The 21,035-nt window shown below is 39.9% G+C and overlaps 1 protein-coding gene across 2 annotated transcripts in view; it reads right to left on the reverse strand.

Annotated features, from left to right (window-relative positions):
- The window catches only part of LOC110045185 (dynein axonemal heavy chain 6-like), a 103,321-nt gene that overhangs the window by 17,219 nt on the left and 65,067 nt on the right, over positions 1 to 21,035 (reverse strand). For both annotated transcript variants that reach the window (XM_089275940.1, XM_089275941.1), the window contains 43 exons: positions 20,835 to 20,945; positions 20,662 to 20,751; positions 20,445 to 20,540; positions 20,106 to 20,302; positions 19,821 to 19,920; positions 19,415 to 19,498; positions 19,110 to 19,337; positions 18,801 to 19,022; positions 18,270 to 18,417; positions 17,948 to 18,054; positions 17,717 to 17,767; positions 16,996 to 17,127; positions 16,843 to 16,916; positions 16,506 to 16,603; positions 16,093 to 16,256; positions 15,030 to 15,161; positions 14,417 to 14,496; positions 14,161 to 14,241; positions 13,826 to 13,976; positions 13,490 to 13,543; positions 13,023 to 13,114; positions 12,682 to 12,837; positions 12,481 to 12,547; positions 12,219 to 12,373; positions 11,714 to 11,894; positions 11,018 to 11,143; positions 10,580 to 10,689; positions 10,383 to 10,455; positions 9,759 to 9,848; positions 9,257 to 9,339; positions 8,602 to 8,686; positions 8,114 to 8,266; positions 7,666 to 7,896; positions 6,490 to 6,561; positions 6,114 to 6,299; positions 4,950 to 5,008; positions 4,353 to 4,466; positions 2,756 to 2,936; positions 2,490 to 2,669; positions 1,279 to 1,385; positions 837 to 963; positions 490 to 558; positions 1 to 61 (listed from right to left, as the gene is read on the reverse strand). The exon at positions 1 to 61 is cut by the window's left edge and continues 17 nt beyond it. In XM_089275940.1, coding sequence (XP_089132066.1) covers positions 1 to 61; positions 490 to 558; positions 837 to 963; positions 1,279 to 1,385; positions 2,490 to 2,669; positions 2,756 to 2,936; positions 4,353 to 4,466; positions 4,950 to 5,008; positions 6,114 to 6,299; positions 6,490 to 6,561; positions 7,666 to 7,896; positions 8,114 to 8,266; positions 8,602 to 8,686; positions 9,257 to 9,339; positions 9,759 to 9,848; positions 10,383 to 10,455; positions 10,580 to 10,689; positions 11,018 to 11,143; positions 11,714 to 11,894; positions 12,219 to 12,373; positions 12,481 to 12,547; positions 12,682 to 12,837; positions 13,023 to 13,114; positions 13,490 to 13,543; positions 13,826 to 13,976; positions 14,161 to 14,241; positions 14,417 to 14,496; positions 15,030 to 15,161; positions 16,093 to 16,256; positions 16,506 to 16,603; positions 16,843 to 16,916; positions 16,996 to 17,127; positions 17,717 to 17,767; positions 17,948 to 18,054; positions 18,270 to 18,417; positions 18,801 to 19,022; positions 19,110 to 19,337; positions 19,415 to 19,498; positions 19,821 to 19,920; positions 20,106 to 20,302; positions 20,445 to 20,540; positions 20,662 to 20,751; positions 20,835 to 20,945 — 5,158 coding nt within the window. The remainder of the gene's footprint in view (positions 62 to 489; positions 559 to 836; positions 964 to 1,278; positions 1,386 to 2,489; positions 2,670 to 2,755; positions 2,937 to 4,352; positions 4,467 to 4,949; positions 5,009 to 6,113; positions 6,300 to 6,489; positions 6,562 to 7,665; positions 7,897 to 8,113; positions 8,267 to 8,601; positions 8,687 to 9,256; positions 9,340 to 9,758; positions 9,849 to 10,382; positions 10,456 to 10,579; positions 10,690 to 11,017; positions 11,144 to 11,713; positions 11,895 to 12,218; positions 12,374 to 12,480; positions 12,548 to 12,681; positions 12,838 to 13,022; positions 13,115 to 13,489; positions 13,544 to 13,825; positions 13,977 to 14,160; positions 14,242 to 14,416; positions 14,497 to 15,029; positions 15,162 to 16,092; positions 16,257 to 16,505; positions 16,604 to 16,842; positions 16,917 to 16,995; positions 17,128 to 17,716; positions 17,768 to 17,947; positions 18,055 to 18,269; positions 18,418 to 18,800; positions 19,023 to 19,109; positions 19,338 to 19,414; positions 19,499 to 19,820; positions 19,921 to 20,105; positions 20,303 to 20,444; positions 20,541 to 20,661; positions 20,752 to 20,834; positions 20,946 to 21,035) is intronic.

A 21,035-nucleotide genomic window follows, 5' to 3' on the forward strand; every position in this document is an offset into this window, starting at 1 on the left:
TCACAACAACAGGTTTGCTGACTATTTCCTGCTTTAAGTCACTAAAAGCTGGGAGGGAATCCTAAAAATTCCAAACAAAAGAATAATGTCAAAACTAAACACAGCAACAGGTATTATAAAACAGAGTTCGAATACGGAACAGATGGCCACCACCTGCGGAGAAATGCCACCGTTTAGGACAGGCCTGACGATGATGCACGAGGCAAACCTGACCTTGTTGTGTAGAACAACCAACGGGTCCACTGCCCGATGAAACGAAACAGAGAAGGTAATTCATTTTGTTACGTCTAAATTGCAATACGATTTTGGCAAACTTTTAAAACAAGTCTGAGAGAAAGTTGAAAACGCCAGGTGCACGTTTGAAGCTCAGATCGTCCACGCCCTTGTTACTGGTTTCAAACATTTATCTTCAAAATTTTACCCTTTATCGTTTGGTTTCTTGTACTCTTAATATGTCTTGAAGCGCCCAAAATGAAACTATAAACGTACCTCCAAGTCGCAACAAGTATTCCAGGTGTGTTCTGCTAGCCAAGGAATGTCTGGCTTCGGTGGGCGTTCCTGTTATGAACGTAACAGTAGTACTTTAATTTTGTTAACATCCTTCTTAATACCCATCGTGCGAAAGCAGTGTTATACGTATTTGCATGTTCCCCTCACGCTTATCCGCTAAGCAGTTATTCTAGTCATGTGTATCCTTTTTGCATGTTTCTTATGCGTGTCTATCGTGAGTGATCCGACCGAGCATGTTTATCCCTATCAAGTTTATCCTTCGTGCGTCTGTACTGGGCGTGTCTCCCTGCCACGTGTGCCATGTGTCTTTTACGAGTGTGTCTCACCTTGTCCAAGCTTCCACTTCCTCTCAGGAAAAAGTTCCATTCCGCGTCTGAGATTTCGTCTCTTTGACGCATGATCTCACCACACAGCATGAACGAGAACACCAGCTTGTCCTTTTCAAATAGGCCTCTGAAATAAGTAAAACCAGTAAACACGCTTTTAACTTACAAGCGACCTTAGTTACCAGAATGGAGACCATACCAGGAGCGTCATGACCATAACTGCATACGAGGCGCCAACTTACCACACAGGTCGACGACCAATCTACTAACTTCCTAGCTAGAAGAAGAATGGCGGTATGTGCGCGTAACCGCAGAGTAACCAGGTAAGTAATGTCGCAAGAAAACAAAAGTAGACCGCTTATCTGATCGTTTTTGGTGACGTGCTTTCTTCTAATCTTGTGTTTTGTGTAACGAACAACAACAACAACAACAAAGCACTTACCGAGCTACGTTCGTGTAAACAGAGTTGGTACAGTTAGTGAGAAGTATTTGAAGCCTCTTGTCCAAGTCATCTGTCTTTTCGCTGTTCTCGATACAAGTGTTGAATAACTGAAGGAAAACACAACTGATTATTCATGACATAATATAATCAACACTGAGGTGACATCACACAATGGACTCGCAATATGGTATGAACTACGTAAATCTTCTTTCAGCACTAGTGGCAGGGCTCGAAATTGCGACTCACTGGTCGCCAATGCAACCAAAAATTGAGCACTGGCGACTAAATTTTCAGAACTGGTCGCCAGCTGGCGACTCGCGTTTTGTCCGATAACTAAAGAAAACCACGACACAACTTTTGTTTTTAAATCTTTATATTAGGAAATCAATCGGATATGGTAGCTAGTATACAACTCACCTTTCCGTCCCCAGTAAAATAATGTCTGAATAGTACACGATAATCGAAAAAATTGAATGTATTTCAACAGGTCGATCCTGCGTTCACGGCGCGCCATATTGTTTCAGCGGCTTCTTCTGAAAGTGGCATCGCAGGCGCACTTCAACGCCATGTGCTTTTCATTTGCCGCGAAAATGGCGGCAGATACCAATCAGTTGCAGATTTACGTGAGTGAAAGGCGTCGAGGCAAGCAAGTACAAAATAATGAACGCCATTTCGAAGAAGTAGCAAAGGGAAAATACGCAAGGACCCGTGTTTGTCTCACAATGAAAACCACGCACTTAAAACGTTTTATACTTCGCTTCATTTAAAATGACTGTGGAGACAACCATCACCTTCGGAGCAGAGACATATCACCTGAGAACAACGGTAGCTTTATAACTAAGTGTTACTTGTGTTGTTTCTAATTGTTTTCGCTCTTCAATTGTGACTTTTCTTGCATGCAAAGTAACGTATAAAATCGAGTTCTTGTGTAAGTTATATACAAAATAAGTTGGCGACCAAAATTTTTCCGTTAGTCGCCAACTGGCTCCCGAACGAAAAAGTTAATTTCGAGCCCTGAGTGGACGTCATTTGAGACTTCAGAAGACATACTCATCATGCTTATGTTACGAGTTATGCTACTGTCAGTTAAAGCAATTCTCTATCTATTTCGCGATGGAAAAGTAACAACTTCTTTGTTAGATTTTCGATGTAGATATTTAAAAGGATGGAGATGTCAGAGCTCTTATAGTTAGTTGTCAATACATCATTACCTGTTTAAAGTATTTGAGGGAGTACTGGTACATAGTGTCCACCTCAGCCATGCTGGCCACAACAAAGTACATCACAGAGCCGCGTGTGGCCACTGGACGGTACTTCTCACGAGCGGCTGTTATCTTCTCCTCAGTCATTTCAGCCTCTTTCAACCGAGTACTTATCACTCCTGAGGTGACCTGGGTAAAAAGAGTAAGGAGTGTTACAGAATCTCAAATCAGAGCTGACAGTAAAAGCTTCATTTAAGACGGTCATGGGGCCTTACCTTTGACTCGTTTAGAGTGTTAATAAGCACTTCATCGTCTAGTATGTTTCCTTCCGAGTGGAATAACAGTTTAAGAATTCTGTCCTCGATGGCCTTCAACTGGTTTTTATCGGAGTTTATTCGTACAATAAGCTGATTTCTCTGATCTTCCAGATCTGGCCTTTCAAGACGAACAACATCACTGTACAGATAAAAAAAAAAACAGTTAGCATTTGCATTCCTTTGCCTCTTTCGGCAGTATAGTAATATTTTTCGAAGTAATATTATGTTTCAAAAAACTTTGTTTTGAAAACAAAACAACTCAAACATCAACAAATGCACGCTAAAAACTGAAATTAAGTAAAGATGAAATTATCACCTAATTACAGTTGAGATGAGTATTGAAAGAAGAAGCTCTAGGCACTAGTTAAGCACGCTTGGATGTCTGGGATCAGTTAGAGAACAAGATGACATCTTAGCCTTCTTAACAGCCAATGAACTCTTGTCTTTACAATCGAGATAAAGCCCTGCATTATTTGTAACGTGACATTGATGAATTTTTTTGTTTAATGCCACTTTCAACTCCCAGAGGCAATTGTGCAACCAAGTTTCCAGTCCACAGGAGGCAGCGTGGCCGAGTGGTCAGCGTGTCGGACTCGCAATGCAGCGGTCCCGGGTTCGAGAACCGCTCTGACCAATACCTGGATTTGTTTCTCGGCAGCCCCGAGTTCAAATCCTCGGCCATGCTTGAAAATAGCCAACTGGCTTGCCGCCGGCCAATTGGGATTCTTAACAATGTTATGTTCAATTTGAGTTATTTGTTTCAATTGTTTGCTCGGCCCCACTAGCACTTGTGCTATAACACTGCCGAGGGTAAATATAGGTCATATCTATATCTATATCTATATCTATATCTATATCTATATCTATATCTATATCTATATCTATATCTATATCTATATCTATATCTATATCTATATCTATATCTATATCTATATCTATATCTATATCTATATCTATATCTATATCTATATCTATATCTATATATATATATAACTAACTGCAGACAGTACTGTTTCGGCCTTCTGGGCCTCATCAGTGCAGTGCTGAAGACTAGGATGGAGGCTAAGCTTAAAAAGCCGCCCCAAATACTACACATGTGGTAGTATTTAAGTCATTACCAGAGTGCTCAAACTAGCGAGCTAGTGAGCATGCGCAATTGCAAGAGTAACAACTCATCCTAGTAGAGTGCTCAAACTGGACAGAAAGCAGAGCTTTGTATGCCAGCGAGCTATATCTAACTGCAGACAGTACTGTTTCGGCCTTCTGGGCCTCATCAGTGCAGTGCTGAAGACTAGGATGGAGGCTAAGCTTAAAAAGCCGCCCCAAATACTACACATGTGGTAGTATTTAAGTCATTACCAGAGTGCTCAAACTAGATATATCTATATCTATATCTATATCTATATCTATATCTATATCTATCTATCTATCTATCTATCTATCTATCTATCTATCTATCTATCTATATATAATTTTTTTTTTCCACCGTTACACAATGCGATGATAGAAACAAACAAACAAGCAATCATTAATCAGAGTGATGACGCCATTATACCTGAGCAGCTGATCCTCCAGGCCTGACTTGGTGACAGTGAAGTTGATGATAGTTACTTTGATGCATACTTCTGGCAGATAGTGAGGGTTCGCCAGTTTAGTTGTCATGTAGAACCTCCAAGGAGAAGGAGACCGCAAAGTTATAAATGCATGCCATTATATATTTATGACTAGTTCTGCAAGCGGAAAAGATGAACCTTATCTGCATTGTGATCGGCTACCCGAGCGAGCTATTACATACTGTGTCTCGCTAGAAAAATAGTGGCCTGTATGCCATACGCCATCTTTTATTGACTAAGTCTATTCGGTCAGGATGGCTGGATATTGAGCTCGACCTTTTCGTTTAAGGACCTCAACTGAATCTTGGGGCACAAACAAGCAAAAACAGTGATATTGGCTAAGCCATCGTGACCTCACTTTCAGAAAATAAGCCATATTATTCTTCGACAAGTTTCTTTTTTCCTGTTTTCAGGACTTAATGTGGTTTAAGTTCAAATTATATTGCACATAGCATAACATAAACTACGTGCGATTAACTAAACCACCATAATACTCAGCAGTAACAATCTCCCACATAATAACTGAGGGGAAGACATACTTGAAGTTCTTGTCATAATCGATATCACTGTCGCCAAGACGGATCAATAGTCGACCACCCTGCAAGAGAAAAGACCATGATTAACAATTCTGTAAATAGAGCAGTTTTAAGTTGAGTGTCGAAAGTAATTAGACAATTACTTTGGTTTTGGTTTTACTGCAGTTTGAGATTAGAGCGGTTTTCAATTGAGAGTCGTAAAACCAAAACCAAACCAATTACTTACCAATTAGACTACTCAGCCAATCTCAGACCGAAGTAGAACCAAAACCAAAACCAAAGTAATTGTCTAATTACTTTCGACACTCAATTGAAAACCGCTCTAGCTGAAGTCTAATTGGTAAGTAATTAGTTTTAGTTTTGGTTTTACGACACTCAATTGAAAACCGCTCTATGTGATACGGAAAAACTACAATCGTGTTTACAACGTGAATAATAATCCCTGAAAACCAAGAATTAACCGGAAAGATGATTATTGACTCTTAAGAAATAAATCAAGAATTGATCCCGAGAAACGGAATACCTACTCTTTTTGACTGGATAATGAAGCATCGTGGAACAGAAAGAGATCTGGCCGGGATGGACGAGGAAACTGATTCCACGTAAGGGGCGACATGGATATGTTTCTGACAGTCTAGTTCTCTTGAACGCAAACGGCTCTCATTCGTACTTAGTAAGATAGATCCTTTGAGCTAACGAGCATGAAACTAAAGTGTACGCTGACAAGTTGAAAGTTGTGGACATTTCTCCATAGGGTACGTAGAATCTAATAATACACCTTAGGGTGGCACAAAACAGTTTCCAGCACTTTCCGATGCTTTAGGCAGGTCATTCTGTTGCTATGGTGACCTATTCTGTCATAAGAATGATAACACTGACTTCATCAATGATTGGGCAGTTTTTTGATACCATGATTGTAGCATCAGCTAATAAAGAGTGGTTATATTGACCATTTAAGAACTAAGTCTTGGAAAGTGCTGGAAACTGTTTTATGCCACGTTAAAATTGAAGTTGATCCTTGGAAAGCTGTACTGATACTTGCAGTAATACATTTAAACAGGTTAATGACTTTTGAAAACTAAGCATGAGTTATTATAAAGTATGACTGATCCCTGGAAAGCTTGTAGTGTTCTTTATAAACGGAGTATTGATCCTCGTAACTCCTACCTGTACGAAAGTCTGTTTCAACAGGATAGGTTCTAGAGCGGGGTCCAGGGTCTCGCCGACTTCCTCCAGTAACACAGGCATACCAATGCGAATACAGTTCTCAAGAGTGCGCAGGAAGTTCTGGTCAGTCAACTTGATCACTTTCAGACCATTCTTTGCTTCTTTTGCTCGGATCCAACGATTGGCCTGAATGTTTTAACAGAAGAAAACAAAAACAATGATTGCAGATAGTATTTCTGAGGAAACTGTTTCGTCAACTAACCTTCTAATGGCTCGAAACCTGATTAAGTTATTATACCAATGTTCGTTAACAATATGCTGTATTTTTAATAATTGTGTGTATATTTTTGTCAAGAAAATTTCTAAGCAGTCTGACCTGATCTTGTGGATCAATCATCAAAGGCCAACGACGACCTCGGGTCACCAAAATGGCGTTCTCAATGGACACCTGCAAGAAACGTAACATTAAAGGCATTAACATTACAGTTCCGTTCAGTTTAAACAATGCGAAGAGTGTCTTGGTAGTATATACGCAACATTACTGAGCTAGCAGCCTCTGTAACTTCATATGAGATTGTACACGAGACAAAGCGAATGGCTTGAGAGTGGCAATGAATTCCATTCAGTATTACATACTACTCGCGGCAGTCCCTTTCACGATCGCTGAATAAGAGGTGGGAAATGCTCCGCGCCCAGCAGTAGAACGTTTAATAAGGCCTTAAGACCCAAAACAATTGCCAATACTCACGAGCAAAACCCAATATTTAAACTAGAAAATCCTAGCCACTTAAAACTTAGACGAAAGGCTAGGCAATTGACAGAGAGGAAATCGTAAATAAAATATCCAAAAGCTGTCAGCCCTTGAGTGGTGAGACAGGATAAATTACCGGGGATAAAGGCACATCAGTGCTAAAGGAAAAACAAAAAGGCGCGGACGAAACGCGAGAGAACCAACCCAAGGGGTGACAGGCTGAGCGTCAGTAATCCGACTAGAGCATTAGACACCCTTTCAGGCTACCATATCAATTCAACGCTCGTGAGACAAAGAACGTACAACAAAAACATTACTAAATATTACAAACCAAGAATAAGCATGCCCGCTAAAGGGAGCCGAGGGAAAAGAACTGCACAAACCCGATGTACGTATAATAAGAACATTACTGAATACAACAAACCAAGAACACAAGCGTGCAAACTTGAAGGGAGCGCAGGGAAAAGCACTGCACAAACCCAGCAATAGTGAGGCAAAACACGCATAGAATGATAAACAGTTCTGCAACTTCACAGTAAAAGCGTGCAAATACTTAACAGGCGCAGGGGAAGGGAAAGCCAACAAAACCAGGGAGAAAATGTGCGCAAAAACAAGGTAGTAAACGACTAAAAGCAATAGACCACAAGAAAAAGTTTAGTTGTATCAGTAAGGGCGCCGGATTTGGACCTCCATAAACTGGACGTGCTGCAAACAGTCATTTCAGTTGAAGGACTCTATCAGACCCTCTATTTTCTCCAGCGCCTGTGATGAATACTAATTCAAAGAAACATTTCAACTTACTGAATCTCTTGGAAGGCCATCTGCATTCCACTGCCTTATCTCGTAGGGATCGACCAACACATTGATGAGACTGAAGTCATCTGACACAGGAATTTCCAGGTCTTTACAGCGTGCAATCCAAGATGACACTAGTTCATGACGATAAAGACTTGTAAACGCTCCAAAGTACGCCACGCAAGCAGCGGCGACGAAAACGTTACCAACCACGTTACCAATCTCTAACTCGAATGCCTGTTGTTGTAAGGGACAGGAAGTAAAACGATACCATCGTAACCATCAGATGTTCCCATACGTTAACACAACCTTACAAAATGAACCGGTGCAACCTGCGATATACAACTGCTACATCCTGGGGAGTCAACCTAGGCTCTTCATGCTTTACTTCCAGAATGTGAAGCGTTTTTGTTAAAGATACTATTTTAGACAACTAAAATGTGCCATATCTTACCGCAACGTTCTCCGTCCAACGTCCTTGTTCATCTCCTAAAGCTGTTGTCAGCTTTGATGCCCTCTTCAAGCGAGCCGCAGTCTGCGCAATATTCTTGGTCAGCATTTCCTTCTCAGCAATGCTGTTATCGTAAGCTGCCTGAAGCTCTGCAATCTTTGTACGTAAAAACATGTCAATAATCAGCGAGACCCGAAACTCTACGTGCTTACGAAAAGATGAACACTACTTATTCACAAGGGAGTCGGAATATGCGTGGAAAGGGAAATTTGAAATGGTGCATAATTACCTTGGTAGTTATAGAGCAAAGAACCCCTCACCTTAAACAAATTTCGTTTCTAATTTGACCGCTACCTTGCTGTCCGCTCAATCGCAAGTAGACAAAGTCATTTCAATTGGCTCTGAGGCACCTCGAAGTAATTCTTCTATCTTATTCCAACACTTTTTGGAGCCAGGTTAGAATTTCAATGTATCGAAATTGGAGTATATACCTTCTCTTCCACAGCAGCTAAACTGTCTTGCTTTTCTTTTAACGTTGCCATAACTGCATCCAATTCCACCTGGGCAGCGGCAAGTCTGTGGATAGAAAATATATCATCAGAATATTGTGTAAATGTCTCCAGATATGAATGATTGAATTAACGAACGAACGAACGAATGATTCAATTGATGGATGGACGGACGGACGGACGAATGGATGGATGGATGGATGGATGAGGAGTGGTTAAATTGACAGTGGCACCCAGCTGGCTACCGAGAACAAATCCAGGTAGTGGCAAGAAGGGGCGTGGAGAGCTTGAACCCGGAACCTCCAGATTACAAGACTAGAACCGGGTTGTTCAAAGCTGAGTTAAGAAAACCCAGGGTTACTGCGAAATGTGAATTCCGATATGAAAGCTTAAAAAGCAAATTGAGTTTAATTATTTTTGTCTACAATTTGACGATTGGATGCTCTAAAACTAATAGAGAAAATTATCGGAGAAAATGCTTTTGAACAAAAAACAAAACAAAACAAAAAACAAATACCGGATTAAAATTTAACCCCGGGTTTGCGCTAATCGGCCTTCGAACAACTGGGTCCTGCGCCCTAAACCGCTCTGCCAAGCTATCTCCAGTTCTCCCCTTCGTAACATTATCATACTTTACCTCTTTTTCTTGGGCTCGACAGTACGAAAAACTCGAGCGTATAAATCCATAGCACGGACCCACATCACCATGGAACGGCACGCCTGAAGCAAAGACAATAACATTAACTTTTCTAGCTCTCAAAAATTCAGCTTCAAGTAACTCCTTCCCCCACTCCCTCCCCCGAAAAGCACTTACGACAAACTCTACGGCTCACAGTAAACGAGTAAGTACTAGAAACAAGTAACCGATGAAAAGAAAAAAAGATCACGGATGAAAAGATGCCCAACCAATACCGTGAGTTACTGGGCACCAGATCGGACATGATCTTCGCTCTGATTGATTGGAGCACACTAACACACACTACACGTTTTTTTTTTTAGAACTAGTTGCAGAACTCATCCAACGCAAAAATAAACAAATAAACAAACAAAGATAAAATGAACACTTGCCATTTAGAATAAGACAAACAAACAAACAAACTCTTACGTGGAGCCACAAAACATTCTGTTAATTAACCAACCTTGGAAACTTTCTCTACATTTTCTGGTGTAAACTTTGGGTTATCAATGTATTTTTTCAATTTTTTCAACGTCGAATCACCAATATTGTCCTGAAATAATTAAGAACGAAGACAGCATGAGAGGCTACAATATATTTGACGGCTAGCATTGACTAATAGCAAAGTCTTTATAACAAGTTTAATTAAGGACTCAGTCGAATGAAAGACTTGATTTAGAAAAATTCTCCGAAAGAGAAGTGCAGTCGAACCTCCACTAACGGCCTTCTCTCCACAACAGCCACCTCTCTACAACGTCCCCTTCCTCAGTCCCCAAGGTGGCCGTTGTGGAGATGTTCGAAAAAAAGCAGCAAACACAGAATCGTGATGGTAATACAGGCACTTCAACGGTTAACTTACAGAAAACCTAAATGGTAGGAACACAACCCCCCCCCCTCCACCCACACACACACACACACGCTCGAACATGCACATGCACACTTAGAATTACTTGCAAATACCCAAAAGACATGCTGATGTTGTTGAATGCAATGATCTATAATTTGATCTACAAATGCTTCCAAACATATTTCATTTGCAAACATAGATTTTTCAAAGAACTTCAAATAAAGGAAGAATGCACTTTACCTTGTTGTATTCCATGAGTTTAGACAAAAATTTGGCGTCTCCCAGGATAGTCTTTGCTGTTGCCCAGTCAGGTCTACCAAACGAGGGAGAAAGGAATGAAAATAGCATTTGGTTTAGCGTTGAATAGTTTGTACACAAGCCTGAGCATATTTTCCTTGCCCTGAACGGACTGCTAATGAAGTCACTATTCAACTCACTTTGCATTAAGTAGAATACAGATAGACTCCATAACCGTCATGACAAGTTCCGGGGGGCTGGTGAACACACGTAACTCAGAAATGTCGGATTTGTCCAAAGAGTCCAGGGCCTGGGGACGACAAAGTCATTTGTCAGAATAAGTAATAAGTTGATGGAATAAGCCTTTTACTACTACTTTCTAAATTATAACACGATTTAGGTGGAGCAGAGAGCAACAATTTCTTAAAAATAAGATAACAAAACGAATCGTCTCTAAATTTATGAATATAAGTGGGCTTGTATGGGTGTCTGGACATGTTCGACCCTAGCCATAAGACTTCAGACGTCCAATACTCAAACTAGTGTACTGACGCTTTAAAGTTGTAAAATTATAATCTGCTATCCCTTTTGTCGGAATAGTTTTCTAGCTGCTCGTCATTTCAGGACTTTACTCGCACCTTGTTAGCAGCATCAAGAGCAGGCAGAGCTTCGTCCAAGTCCTTCTGCGCTTCGGCCGCGATAGCCTGGGTCTCGTCTGCCTTTCCTTTGGCCACTTCTTCTTCTGCTGACACAACCTTTCGCACCTGTAAATGAGAAAAAAGAACAGCTTTATCGTGCACTTGCACCGTGTACCTATTATTTTAAAAATTCTTCAACCAAAACAATGTAATTGTAAGGTTTATCGCGAACAAAGTGCGCAATAATTAATTGGAGTAGTAGGCAAACACAGAGGAAAATAACAAAGGAACAAAACTTAACATAGAAACCAACAAGCTCTATTTGTCAACAATTTTTCAAAACAAACATTACAATCCTCCGTAGGAAAAAAAGATGGCAACTGATACATTTACCCATAACTTTTAGCGTACGAAAACTTTAACAATGTCCCAAGAAAAACGTACAAAAAAGCTCTAAAACCTTTGAACCAAGTATACCTAGTATACCTAGCATACACTATGTCGTTAACACAGGGACAAATATCGCAAAAAATATGGCTTTCCGTGTACTTTATGAGCTGTATAAAGCTTGCATGGTATTTTGGTACAATGTACCGCCGCCATCATTTTTCCTACGGAGGATTGCAAACAGAGTCGCATAATCAGTGAGACGGTTAAGCTTAAAGGCAAGGCAAACAGAATGTCTGTCACACTAACCTTATCAGCTTCATCTTGGTCAGTCTGTAGTTTATCCATGAGTTTTTCCACATCAAGTGACTTTTGTTTCAACTGTGGCTCCAGAGCTACTAATTCGACCTGCATGTTATCTACTAAGTCGTTAGTTTCTAGAAGCTTCTTCAAGCCATTCTTCACGCGGTCACGCGCACCAATCAGCTGCCTGAAAAATACATGATTGAATACGTCTGGTTACCAGTTCTCTATCATGCCAAGTGATGTTGCTAAGGAAATACCACAGCAATCATAGGAAAAAAAAACGTACTTTCAGTCTGTTAGAGTAGTTTCGGAAAATTGTGAAAAATAAGACTGAAATTACGAGCAAATAAAATACCCCCATCAAATCAGTTTAAGTAGCATGCAATTGGTATTGAAATCTTTCCTGTTTTTCACTTTTAGTCACGAGCTTGAAATAGTAATTCTTCAATGTAAGGAGAAATCATATATTAGCGGATCACTTTTGAAGGGCTATGAAATGGTGTAGTACCTTCTTTTATCATCTAACATGGTGAGATACAGGTTTATAAGCTCCAGATAACTTGTTGGTGTCGTATAATATCGGCGACGCAACTCAGCGTAAAATCTTTCTGCCATGGAACTGACACTTGTATGGGTTTCCACACACAGTTCAGCTACTCTTTCCTTTAATGAAAAAGACAAGAAAAACCTGAACCATCAGGCTCCATTGTAACGCAGAAAGCATAAGGCAAACCAATAGACAATTAGTTTAACAACAGATATATTGTTACCTTAACATCCCCTGCACCCAGATCTACTTCTTCGAAAAAGTTCTTCGAAACAGACAACAGCGCTTCTCTGCAAAGAAACGGCGTTTAATGACGAACTACTGTTAGTCCCAAATTATAGATGAACATTGCTTAAAACACTTTTCCGTGGCTTTCTTATATTAAGGTAAATTTATTTCTTCGAGTAAACTGCACTAGACTGACCTTGGCCACTCAGTGAACCAGTCAATAGTACAACAGTTGACCAGAGATGGGAACATACGGCAGCGAGTACGGAAGGCATCTCCAACAGGACTCATACAGAGCACTACATGAAGGTTATTACGCACTCGGCTGATAAAATAGTTGAACACGCTATCCCTAAGATCAAGGAAAACAACAGCAAAAATTAAAGTCTCTACAACGTAAAGCTAACTGCAACTTTACTTGTTCAACATTGACACAGCTTAAAGTAGACAAACACCAAAACAACTGAGGGCCTTCTCATGACAGTGTTGTGTATTTCGTATTGTTTGTGTTACTTGTATGTGGCAGTCATTTCTCACCTGTCACCTTCAGGAACGCCTGCTTCCTTGGCATGTGGTCGAGTTCCATTCAACACTTGCTCATATTCCTCTGGTTCAAACAAGTTAGGGACCTGGTATGCAATCACAGTGTAACATATCGCACCATTGCTACCCACTCGTTCCATTACTTTTCAAAAACAGTTTTGACATCTTTTTGATTTTCGTTACTTCTGAGCCAGTTTAACGAACAAATAAGAATGATATACAATGTATCGGCTTTGACATACCACCCATCAAAAAACTTAGTTTTCGATGGCCAAGCAGTAGGGAAACAACACAGAGATGGCGAAAAGAAGTTATAACTGAATACAAGCTTAGTTGAATGGCAACAAGATGAGTTGATAAGGTGAAAAAGTTCGTTTTCAGTAAAATTACTGTCTGCAGAAAATTGAAGACTAAAACAACCAGATTTACTTCAGTATCATTATGAATTCAATAATTCATACCTCGCCAGAGTTCAAAATGTTATTGATGTCTTCAAGAAATTCCTCAACAACGATCTACATGAAAGGCACACAAATATTAAAGAAATATTATGGGATAGTACCTTTACTACCGTTATCTCCCCGCGCTTCTTTTTTAATTTCAACCTTGGGTTCAATTTGAAGGCACAAATTTAAGGGTGATCCAAAAACTTTTCTCATACGATGGCTGATTTTACCAGGTCAAGGTTTTTTTCTTTTCTAAACATTGTTTTGGGTCGCAATATCCCTAAAATTGATGGGCCTGTATTAAATAAATTAGGTCATTTAATACGAACACATTATCAACCTGTTATCTACCTGTGTATCAGTGAATAAGAACACAGTATTTTTTCCTTCCACTCCAGCAGAGTTATAGAGTTTCTTCAGATCTTCTCGGAAAGCCGAGTAGTCATAACCACGAGTCAGCTCGATTTGGAAACAGAGGTAACCAGACATGTGGCATGCCAACCTGAAGTACAAAATATGTCAAACATTACTTGACTACAAAGCTGAATCTATCATCATCCTAATAATTATTGCCAAAATATCCAGACTGTTGTTATAACATGGTGGTACACTTATCGTGTGATTTTCTCTCCTCTTATCACCTGTGAGACTGATCATAATTACTGTGGTAAGACAAAACACATTACCTTGTAAGACTCTGTTTCCCAGTTCCTCCAACACCAACAAGCAATGCGTTTCCACGCGGCTGACGAACCATACGAGCAATTCTACAAAAAAGAAATATACCTCAGTTGATTATGGTGGTTTACTTGACCCCCACACTCTAACTTTAATATCTATCGACCAAACACGCATATTTTAAACATAAGAAAAGCGTAACTTTATGTTATGTTATGTAAGTCTGTAAAAAAAAATGCATATGTGTACGTTCTAGTGCCTCACCTTGAGACGTGTTCTATAGCGTCCATAAAGAACACCAGCTTCATTTCTTTGGAGGAGTTCATGTTGTAGTCATCAAGATACTAAGTAAAACACCAAATGAGATTATTACGAATCTATTACGAGCACTTAATCGTGCCTTTTTAAATGATCTTCTCAACGGCAACCACGCTAAACGTGGATTAAATTCTCAAAACAGAGCAGACTAATGACTTTCTATTGGCTTAAGTCACTCTGCAGTACTCAGTTCCTGATCCTCCTTCTTTGAATTTAACTGAGATTTGACCCATCAAAACAATTCATGATCATTTTAAAGTTAGCAAATTGTGAAATTAGATCAACAAGATCGTACAAATTTTCGCGACTGACCTGACGCCTTGACACTTTATTTACACGAAAAGCTTGCAAACACTATTGCTAGTGTTGTCAGCTCTCTTCCAGTGGTTACCTTAACGACTCCAAAATGGAATTAGAAAAGTAAGGATTTATCTGATGAAAACAGAATTCACCAACCTTTAAAATCTTTCTGCAGGTTATCATTATTTGTTTATCAGAAAGTTAGCCTTGAGTCGTAATTGTAATCCCAAACATTGAGCACCTAATAAAGTGATCTTACATCAGTCAGAAGCGATTTCACTTTTGAGACATCAGCCAATTCTTCATAGATCCTGTCAGCCGGGTCTGCGCCCATTTTCATGAAATCTCCAAACAGGATAGGATTCGTCTCAAACGTCGTGGGTTCCACATTCTAATTATGATAAGGACATAAATAGTGTTACGTCATATAGTTTAACAAAGGCTCTTTGCAACCGAGCGTGATAGCCACCAGAGCTACTTTTCATGAAATAGTTTTTGAGGGAAAGAGCATCATGGCCGTACAGTTGCCAATCTTGCTAGTACACTATGACGGAAAACTTTTAATGAGCTCACAAACCTAATACAATAACTGCTTTAGAGTTCGGCTTTTTTAGCTTTCACTTTTAAGTTTGGCCATAACTTTTTGCAACTTGGAAGTTGTTTGCTGTATATATGTCTGAATTTATGAAAACCGTGTCAAATTTGCAGCAAAACATTCACGCCGGTAGGGATAGCCGGTAGGGAGGCCTTTGCGGTGCTTGAAAAGCCAGGGGGAGGCTTCCGTCAAGGAGGGTTGAAGAAGACAGCCCTGGGGCCTGGCTACCAGCTGATACCAAGAGGGGCCGCCAGGCTCAAACCCCTGGAGGGTGGGGTGGGTCACAGAGGGAGGCATTTTCCTCAGTTAAACTGCTCATTTTCTTTGCAGGACAGCCTTGGCCAACAATGCCCTGCAGCCTTAGGGGCTGGCAGCCAGCCAGCCAGACACAAGCAAGGTGGGTGAGTAGGCTGTGTGTTGACAGACTACCTGTGGTTGATTTGTGAAAAAGCCTGTGTATTTTCTTGGAAAAGTGTCAGGGTGGTTGTGTTGAAATTAGCACGGTTTTCATAAATCCAGACATATATGTATCTTGAAGTAACATTTCTGGCATTGATTAGTTTTAGGGAAAAAAAAAACACATTCAGCGGGGATGTTCCTACAAGGGCACTTTTTAATTTGTTTTCAACAAAGACAAGTAAAAGACATTCATTATTAAACAATGAAACTGAAATTAAGTGAACCATTTAATCTGGAGCTGAACTGATACGCTTATTAATTTCCAAACCTGGGAGAAGTGTTTCTGTGACATTTCGGACAGTATGGTGTTAAAATAACGCTTGTCTTCTTTGTTAATTAGACGATCATGGAATACTCTTTGTGCTTCGTGACAGAACAAGCGAAATATCTGTCCACCATCCCTGATTACCCCTGGGTCTGCCTGAAGGACGCCTATAAGCACATAAATGGATAATAAGTGATAAATAGATATTATTTCCCCTTAAAATTTCAATACAGGAACACATGGCGCAAGAAAAACCTAAACCAATCTTTTTCTGACTCAAGTCAGTAGTAGCACCATTATAACGATTATAATCAGAAAGGAGAATTTATATGGCGATGCCCAAACTGTCAAAATTAAAGTGATAAGCTTATAATTTTCATATTGTTGCGGCCGAGGGACTGCACAAAGTCACAAACCTTGAATGCATTTGGATAAATCCCTCAAGTTGAACACATAGTGAGATTTAGCTGGAGTAGGAAGCAAGTCTGTGCTCATACGGACATAGATTTCAACACTAAAAGAAAGAAACAAAGATCAATCAACTTCTACAAGCAACTAGAATACCAAGCATAAAAAGGAACCTTCTTTCTCCTAGGACCGTAAGGGATTCTAGGACTAAGAATGCAATAGTTGCAAGCAAACTGGGATTGAGTTGAAAATGGGGGAAGAAAGCATTTTGCATGATTCACATATTAAAGATCAAAAACAAACAAACAAACAAACAAACAAACAAACAACAACAAAAAGACATACCTGGCTCCAACAATTGCGTCAGCACAACTCCTGACATCTTGAGGGAAGTCAACTAAAAATCCACTAACGATAGACTAAGAAAAATGTAATTTAAGAAAAATTATTAGCCCGTGGTCTGAAAATGCATGGGTAACGTGAAAATCATAACTTTACCTTGAAGATGTGTTTGAGAGTGTGCTCAGCAGAAGTTGGAATACTGAACATACTAAAATGACGTAAGAACCGAGGTGTTACTGGGTTTCTACCACCCCCAGGGGGAGCACAAGCCGCACAGATGGTCATGTCCTGTCAACAAGATCACATCAATAGTAAAATGAATTAGACGCGGTCATTCAAATTACCAGCCGATAAACCAGTTGGATAACAATCATTAAATTCTCTATGCATATGTGGAGTACAAAGCTTCAATTTTTTCTGTCTTAACCTTCGGCTTGAAACTGGACATTAACCTACAGGTTTGGTGGAAACGACAGCGGAACGGTTGCACGCGCAGAACGTTTGATAAGTCGTTTGTAAGGCGACTTATCCATGACGGAAACAAAACCGACAAACGGACTTCTAACAGACCGACTTAACAATACACGGACCAAAAACCGACCTATTTGACTAACAACAGATGGATCGAAACCCACCAATGACTGATGGCAAACTTTAAACGAGTCTTTCAGCCAGTACCATCAGGCTATACTGACCAATCACATTCAACGGACCAGACTTATAACATGATCGATTGACAAACACTATTCACTCGACTCTGAAGATGACTTCCGCTCACGTTGTCGAAACGTCAGTCACCAACAACAGTTCTTTTCAGAACTACACTCACCCAGACGATCACACTATACGAACTAGCAATAAAGATGTAATTACTCACATGGATTTCCTTCCAGAACAGCTTTTCTCTGTCATAAAATCCACGGAAGTCCTACGAAAAGGAAAATAAAAACAAACACACAAAGTTTAAGTCAGGGGTTTGGGTGATATTACATGTAGTAAATACAATCGCAGTAACACAATGTCGCACTTAGCTTCTTTGCGTAAAGCAAAAATCAACAACAACAACAACAACAACAAAGAAAAGGAAAGAACATGGTATTAACAGTACCTGGTACTGCCTGAGTAGCTCAATAGGAGGCTGTGCTCCGTACGTGTCGAGTTTTGGCATGTTCAAGTCATCAACAAAGATAACCATTCGTTTTCCAGCCGGAGCACCTATGACAACAACACAAGTCGTTATTTTCTGTGACAGAGTACGTACAGAATGCTTTGGCACTCTTGCCGCTGTTCCTTGTGTAGCACTGACACATCATTATTGCAACCTTCCTGGTCGCGGATGCACCTTTTTTTCCTGGCTTTGCTATCTTGTGTGCGGTTCATGTAATAACCCGATCTAAAGACGAAGTTTAACTCTATGTATCAATACAAACCTAAAATGTTCTTTCGTTTCTTCTCTAGTTTGACTTCAATCATTTCCTGAGTGCGCTGGCTGCTTGTCTGAGCAGAGAAGTTCATCATGATGGAAACATAGTTCGCCTTCTCACTTATATCAGTAAGTAGTCCCTTGGCTACAACTGACTGTAAATTAAAGTAAATAAGGCGAGAGTTTGTCATGTTTGTAACATTAACACATGTGTTTATTGCTCATCGTTATATTGATGCAGTTTCCATTCAAACAAAATGTCTTTCATGACCTGCTTCCCATTATGCTACAATGAGTCTATTTGATAATTCTAACGTAGCTAAGTTTTACAAGGAGTCAGATTACGTTGCTCATATTATTTCGTTCCAGAATTGGTGTACTTAGCGTGAACAGTCATGCGAGAGGGAGAAGTTGAAGTCACAATATACAAGTGACTTCTGGGGCCAGATCAAAGCGTTGCATCGATAGGTCATTTGACATGACCTTAAAAAGCTTTCAGTTGCATGTGACCATACAGGTGATTTAAAGACAGTCTTACCTTGCCGACACCAGTAGTTCCAGTAAACATGACAGACCTGTTAATAGCCAGCAGTTTCTCCATCAGGAAGCCAAACCGGACGGTATCCACAGTGGGCACTAGCAGGTCAAAGTACGGTATAGCTGAGCTGTACTTGAATGAGGGAATGATCTTTTCCCATGGTTCAAGGCGGCGTGTGTCAAAGTCCACAAAGTAGCTGAAAAGATCACCTGAGCCTGGCAACTATGAATACGACAAATAACAATTTGAGATCAGATTTCAAGGAGAATTTTTGATACTTTAAAATTGCTTGCATTGTAGTTCATTTACCTTAACATCATGTGTATCTGAGAACAAGTCCCTTGTAAATGTGTCAAAAGCATCCATGGAGGTCTCGACCAGGTTACCACCTACACTCCATAGAAAGACGAAGAGAAACGTGGTACAGATGAGGGAATGCAGCTTGTTTGTATCCATGTTGAAATCTGGACCACCCTTCTCCGGGAAGAAAAAGCTCTCCAGAAGACAACACATAGTTGTCACTTTGTTTATGTCCACCTGAGGAAGAAAAAAAAATGTTTCCGTGTAGACAGAAATAAACAATTGCAATGCAGTTTTTGTAAAACTCTTCTAACCTGCTGCATGGCTTGCACACATTTCTTCCGTGCAAAGTTCAGTCCATTGTCCACGTAGTTCTCAAACAAGTTCATGAGATATTCCTTTAAAGAACAGAAGACATAAAGAGCTCAAAAACTTAGAGTGATCAGAGTGCAATCCAAGACAACATAATTAATTAACATTTCGCTAGCAATATAAGAAAGACTTTAATTTTTTCCACATTTTAGGAAATCTAAAGACGTCTTAAAATGAGCATTTGAAATCAGTACCCTAACTTTCTAAATTGCCGGAAATTTCGAAAACAAACAATTGCCATTTTCTTGTATTGCCTGAAAAGCAATTATATTTGCCCCAATAAACGTTTGATAAAATTGATAAATGCATCAAATGGCAAAACCTGAAATAACTGCAATACTTGAATACCTTGGTTTCATCTTTAATTTTTGTACAAGTTCTTTGCATCCAAGACTTAACATAAGGCCTCCATCCTAGTTCATTGGGGTCCATGTACACCATACCACACCTAACATACACAAGAAGTAGATCATCATTGTAAAAGTAGCAGATATATAGACAGCTGCAGAAACATTTAAAGGTAAAAAAGAACCATACAAACAGCCATCACTTGATACAATGCAAGCTTATAAAAACATGTAGAAGGACTTCAGACTAGGCTTAAAGTTAACTTCCGAGTAGGTTTGTAAATACCGGCTGACTGTGGCAGGAGAGGCCACGGCAAGATCCTGCACCTCAAACAACATATGCATGGTGTTGTTGAGCTTGATTCTCTCACTGTTGGCTAAACAAAGCATCTTATTGTCATCCAAAACTGTGTTCATGTTTTCGATCCATAAGGCGTCCACAGGCCCATCACATACAATCCACTTGTGGTCTTCAGTCGTGTCCTGTTTGAAAGTAAAAAGACCATATCAGTGACTTGTAGAAGAGCTTTACGGTCAAGCGAGGAGATAGTTAAGACACGCTAAATACTTCATTTTGTAAGTCAATCAGAATGCGATTGAAGTATAAAATTGAACTCGTTTATACCTGAACACAGACTCGGACTGTGATAGCCATGAGTCCATCTCTCCACTCCATTGTAAGCTTGTTAATCTCTCCATAAAGCTCACCCATGCTAACAGCCTGCAATATCAAACACAACAATTATTACAAATGAACGAATAACTATGTACATCCAAATTATTATGGTCCAATTAACTACAATCATGATATACTTACACAAGATACAAGAGGAAGGGCATACCTTGGGATTCAGCACGTATGTACGCACTTTTTGGTAATAAGGGTTTTCATCTCCTTCATCGTGCAACGTCGTGAGAGTGTCTTTAAGTATCTGTCCAAAAAAGAATGTAAAAATTCCTTAGGTTTCATCTTATAAATTTATGACTTGTTTATGGCAATTTCTGACTTGCTTGCCTCATAGCTTGTAGTCTTTCCTCCTCCAGTGGGTCCTACAGTCATAACACCATGTCTAACAATCATTGTCTCATACAACTGAATTGTCTTTTTCACCATAGATGGAACAACCTAAACAGAGACATAATGGATTAGTATGTATTTAAGGAACGAACTGATGGAGAATTAACCACAAATGTACTTCTTTCACTTCGTAACTGC

Source organism: Orbicella faveolata, unplaced genomic scaffold, assembly GCF_042242905.1.
Source record: "Orbicella faveolata isolate gen_17 unplaced genomic scaffold, um_ofav_v1 contig_4, whole genome shotgun sequence".
Lineage (NCBI taxonomy): Eukaryota > Metazoa > Cnidaria > Anthozoa > Scleractinia > Merulinidae > Orbicella > Orbicella faveolata.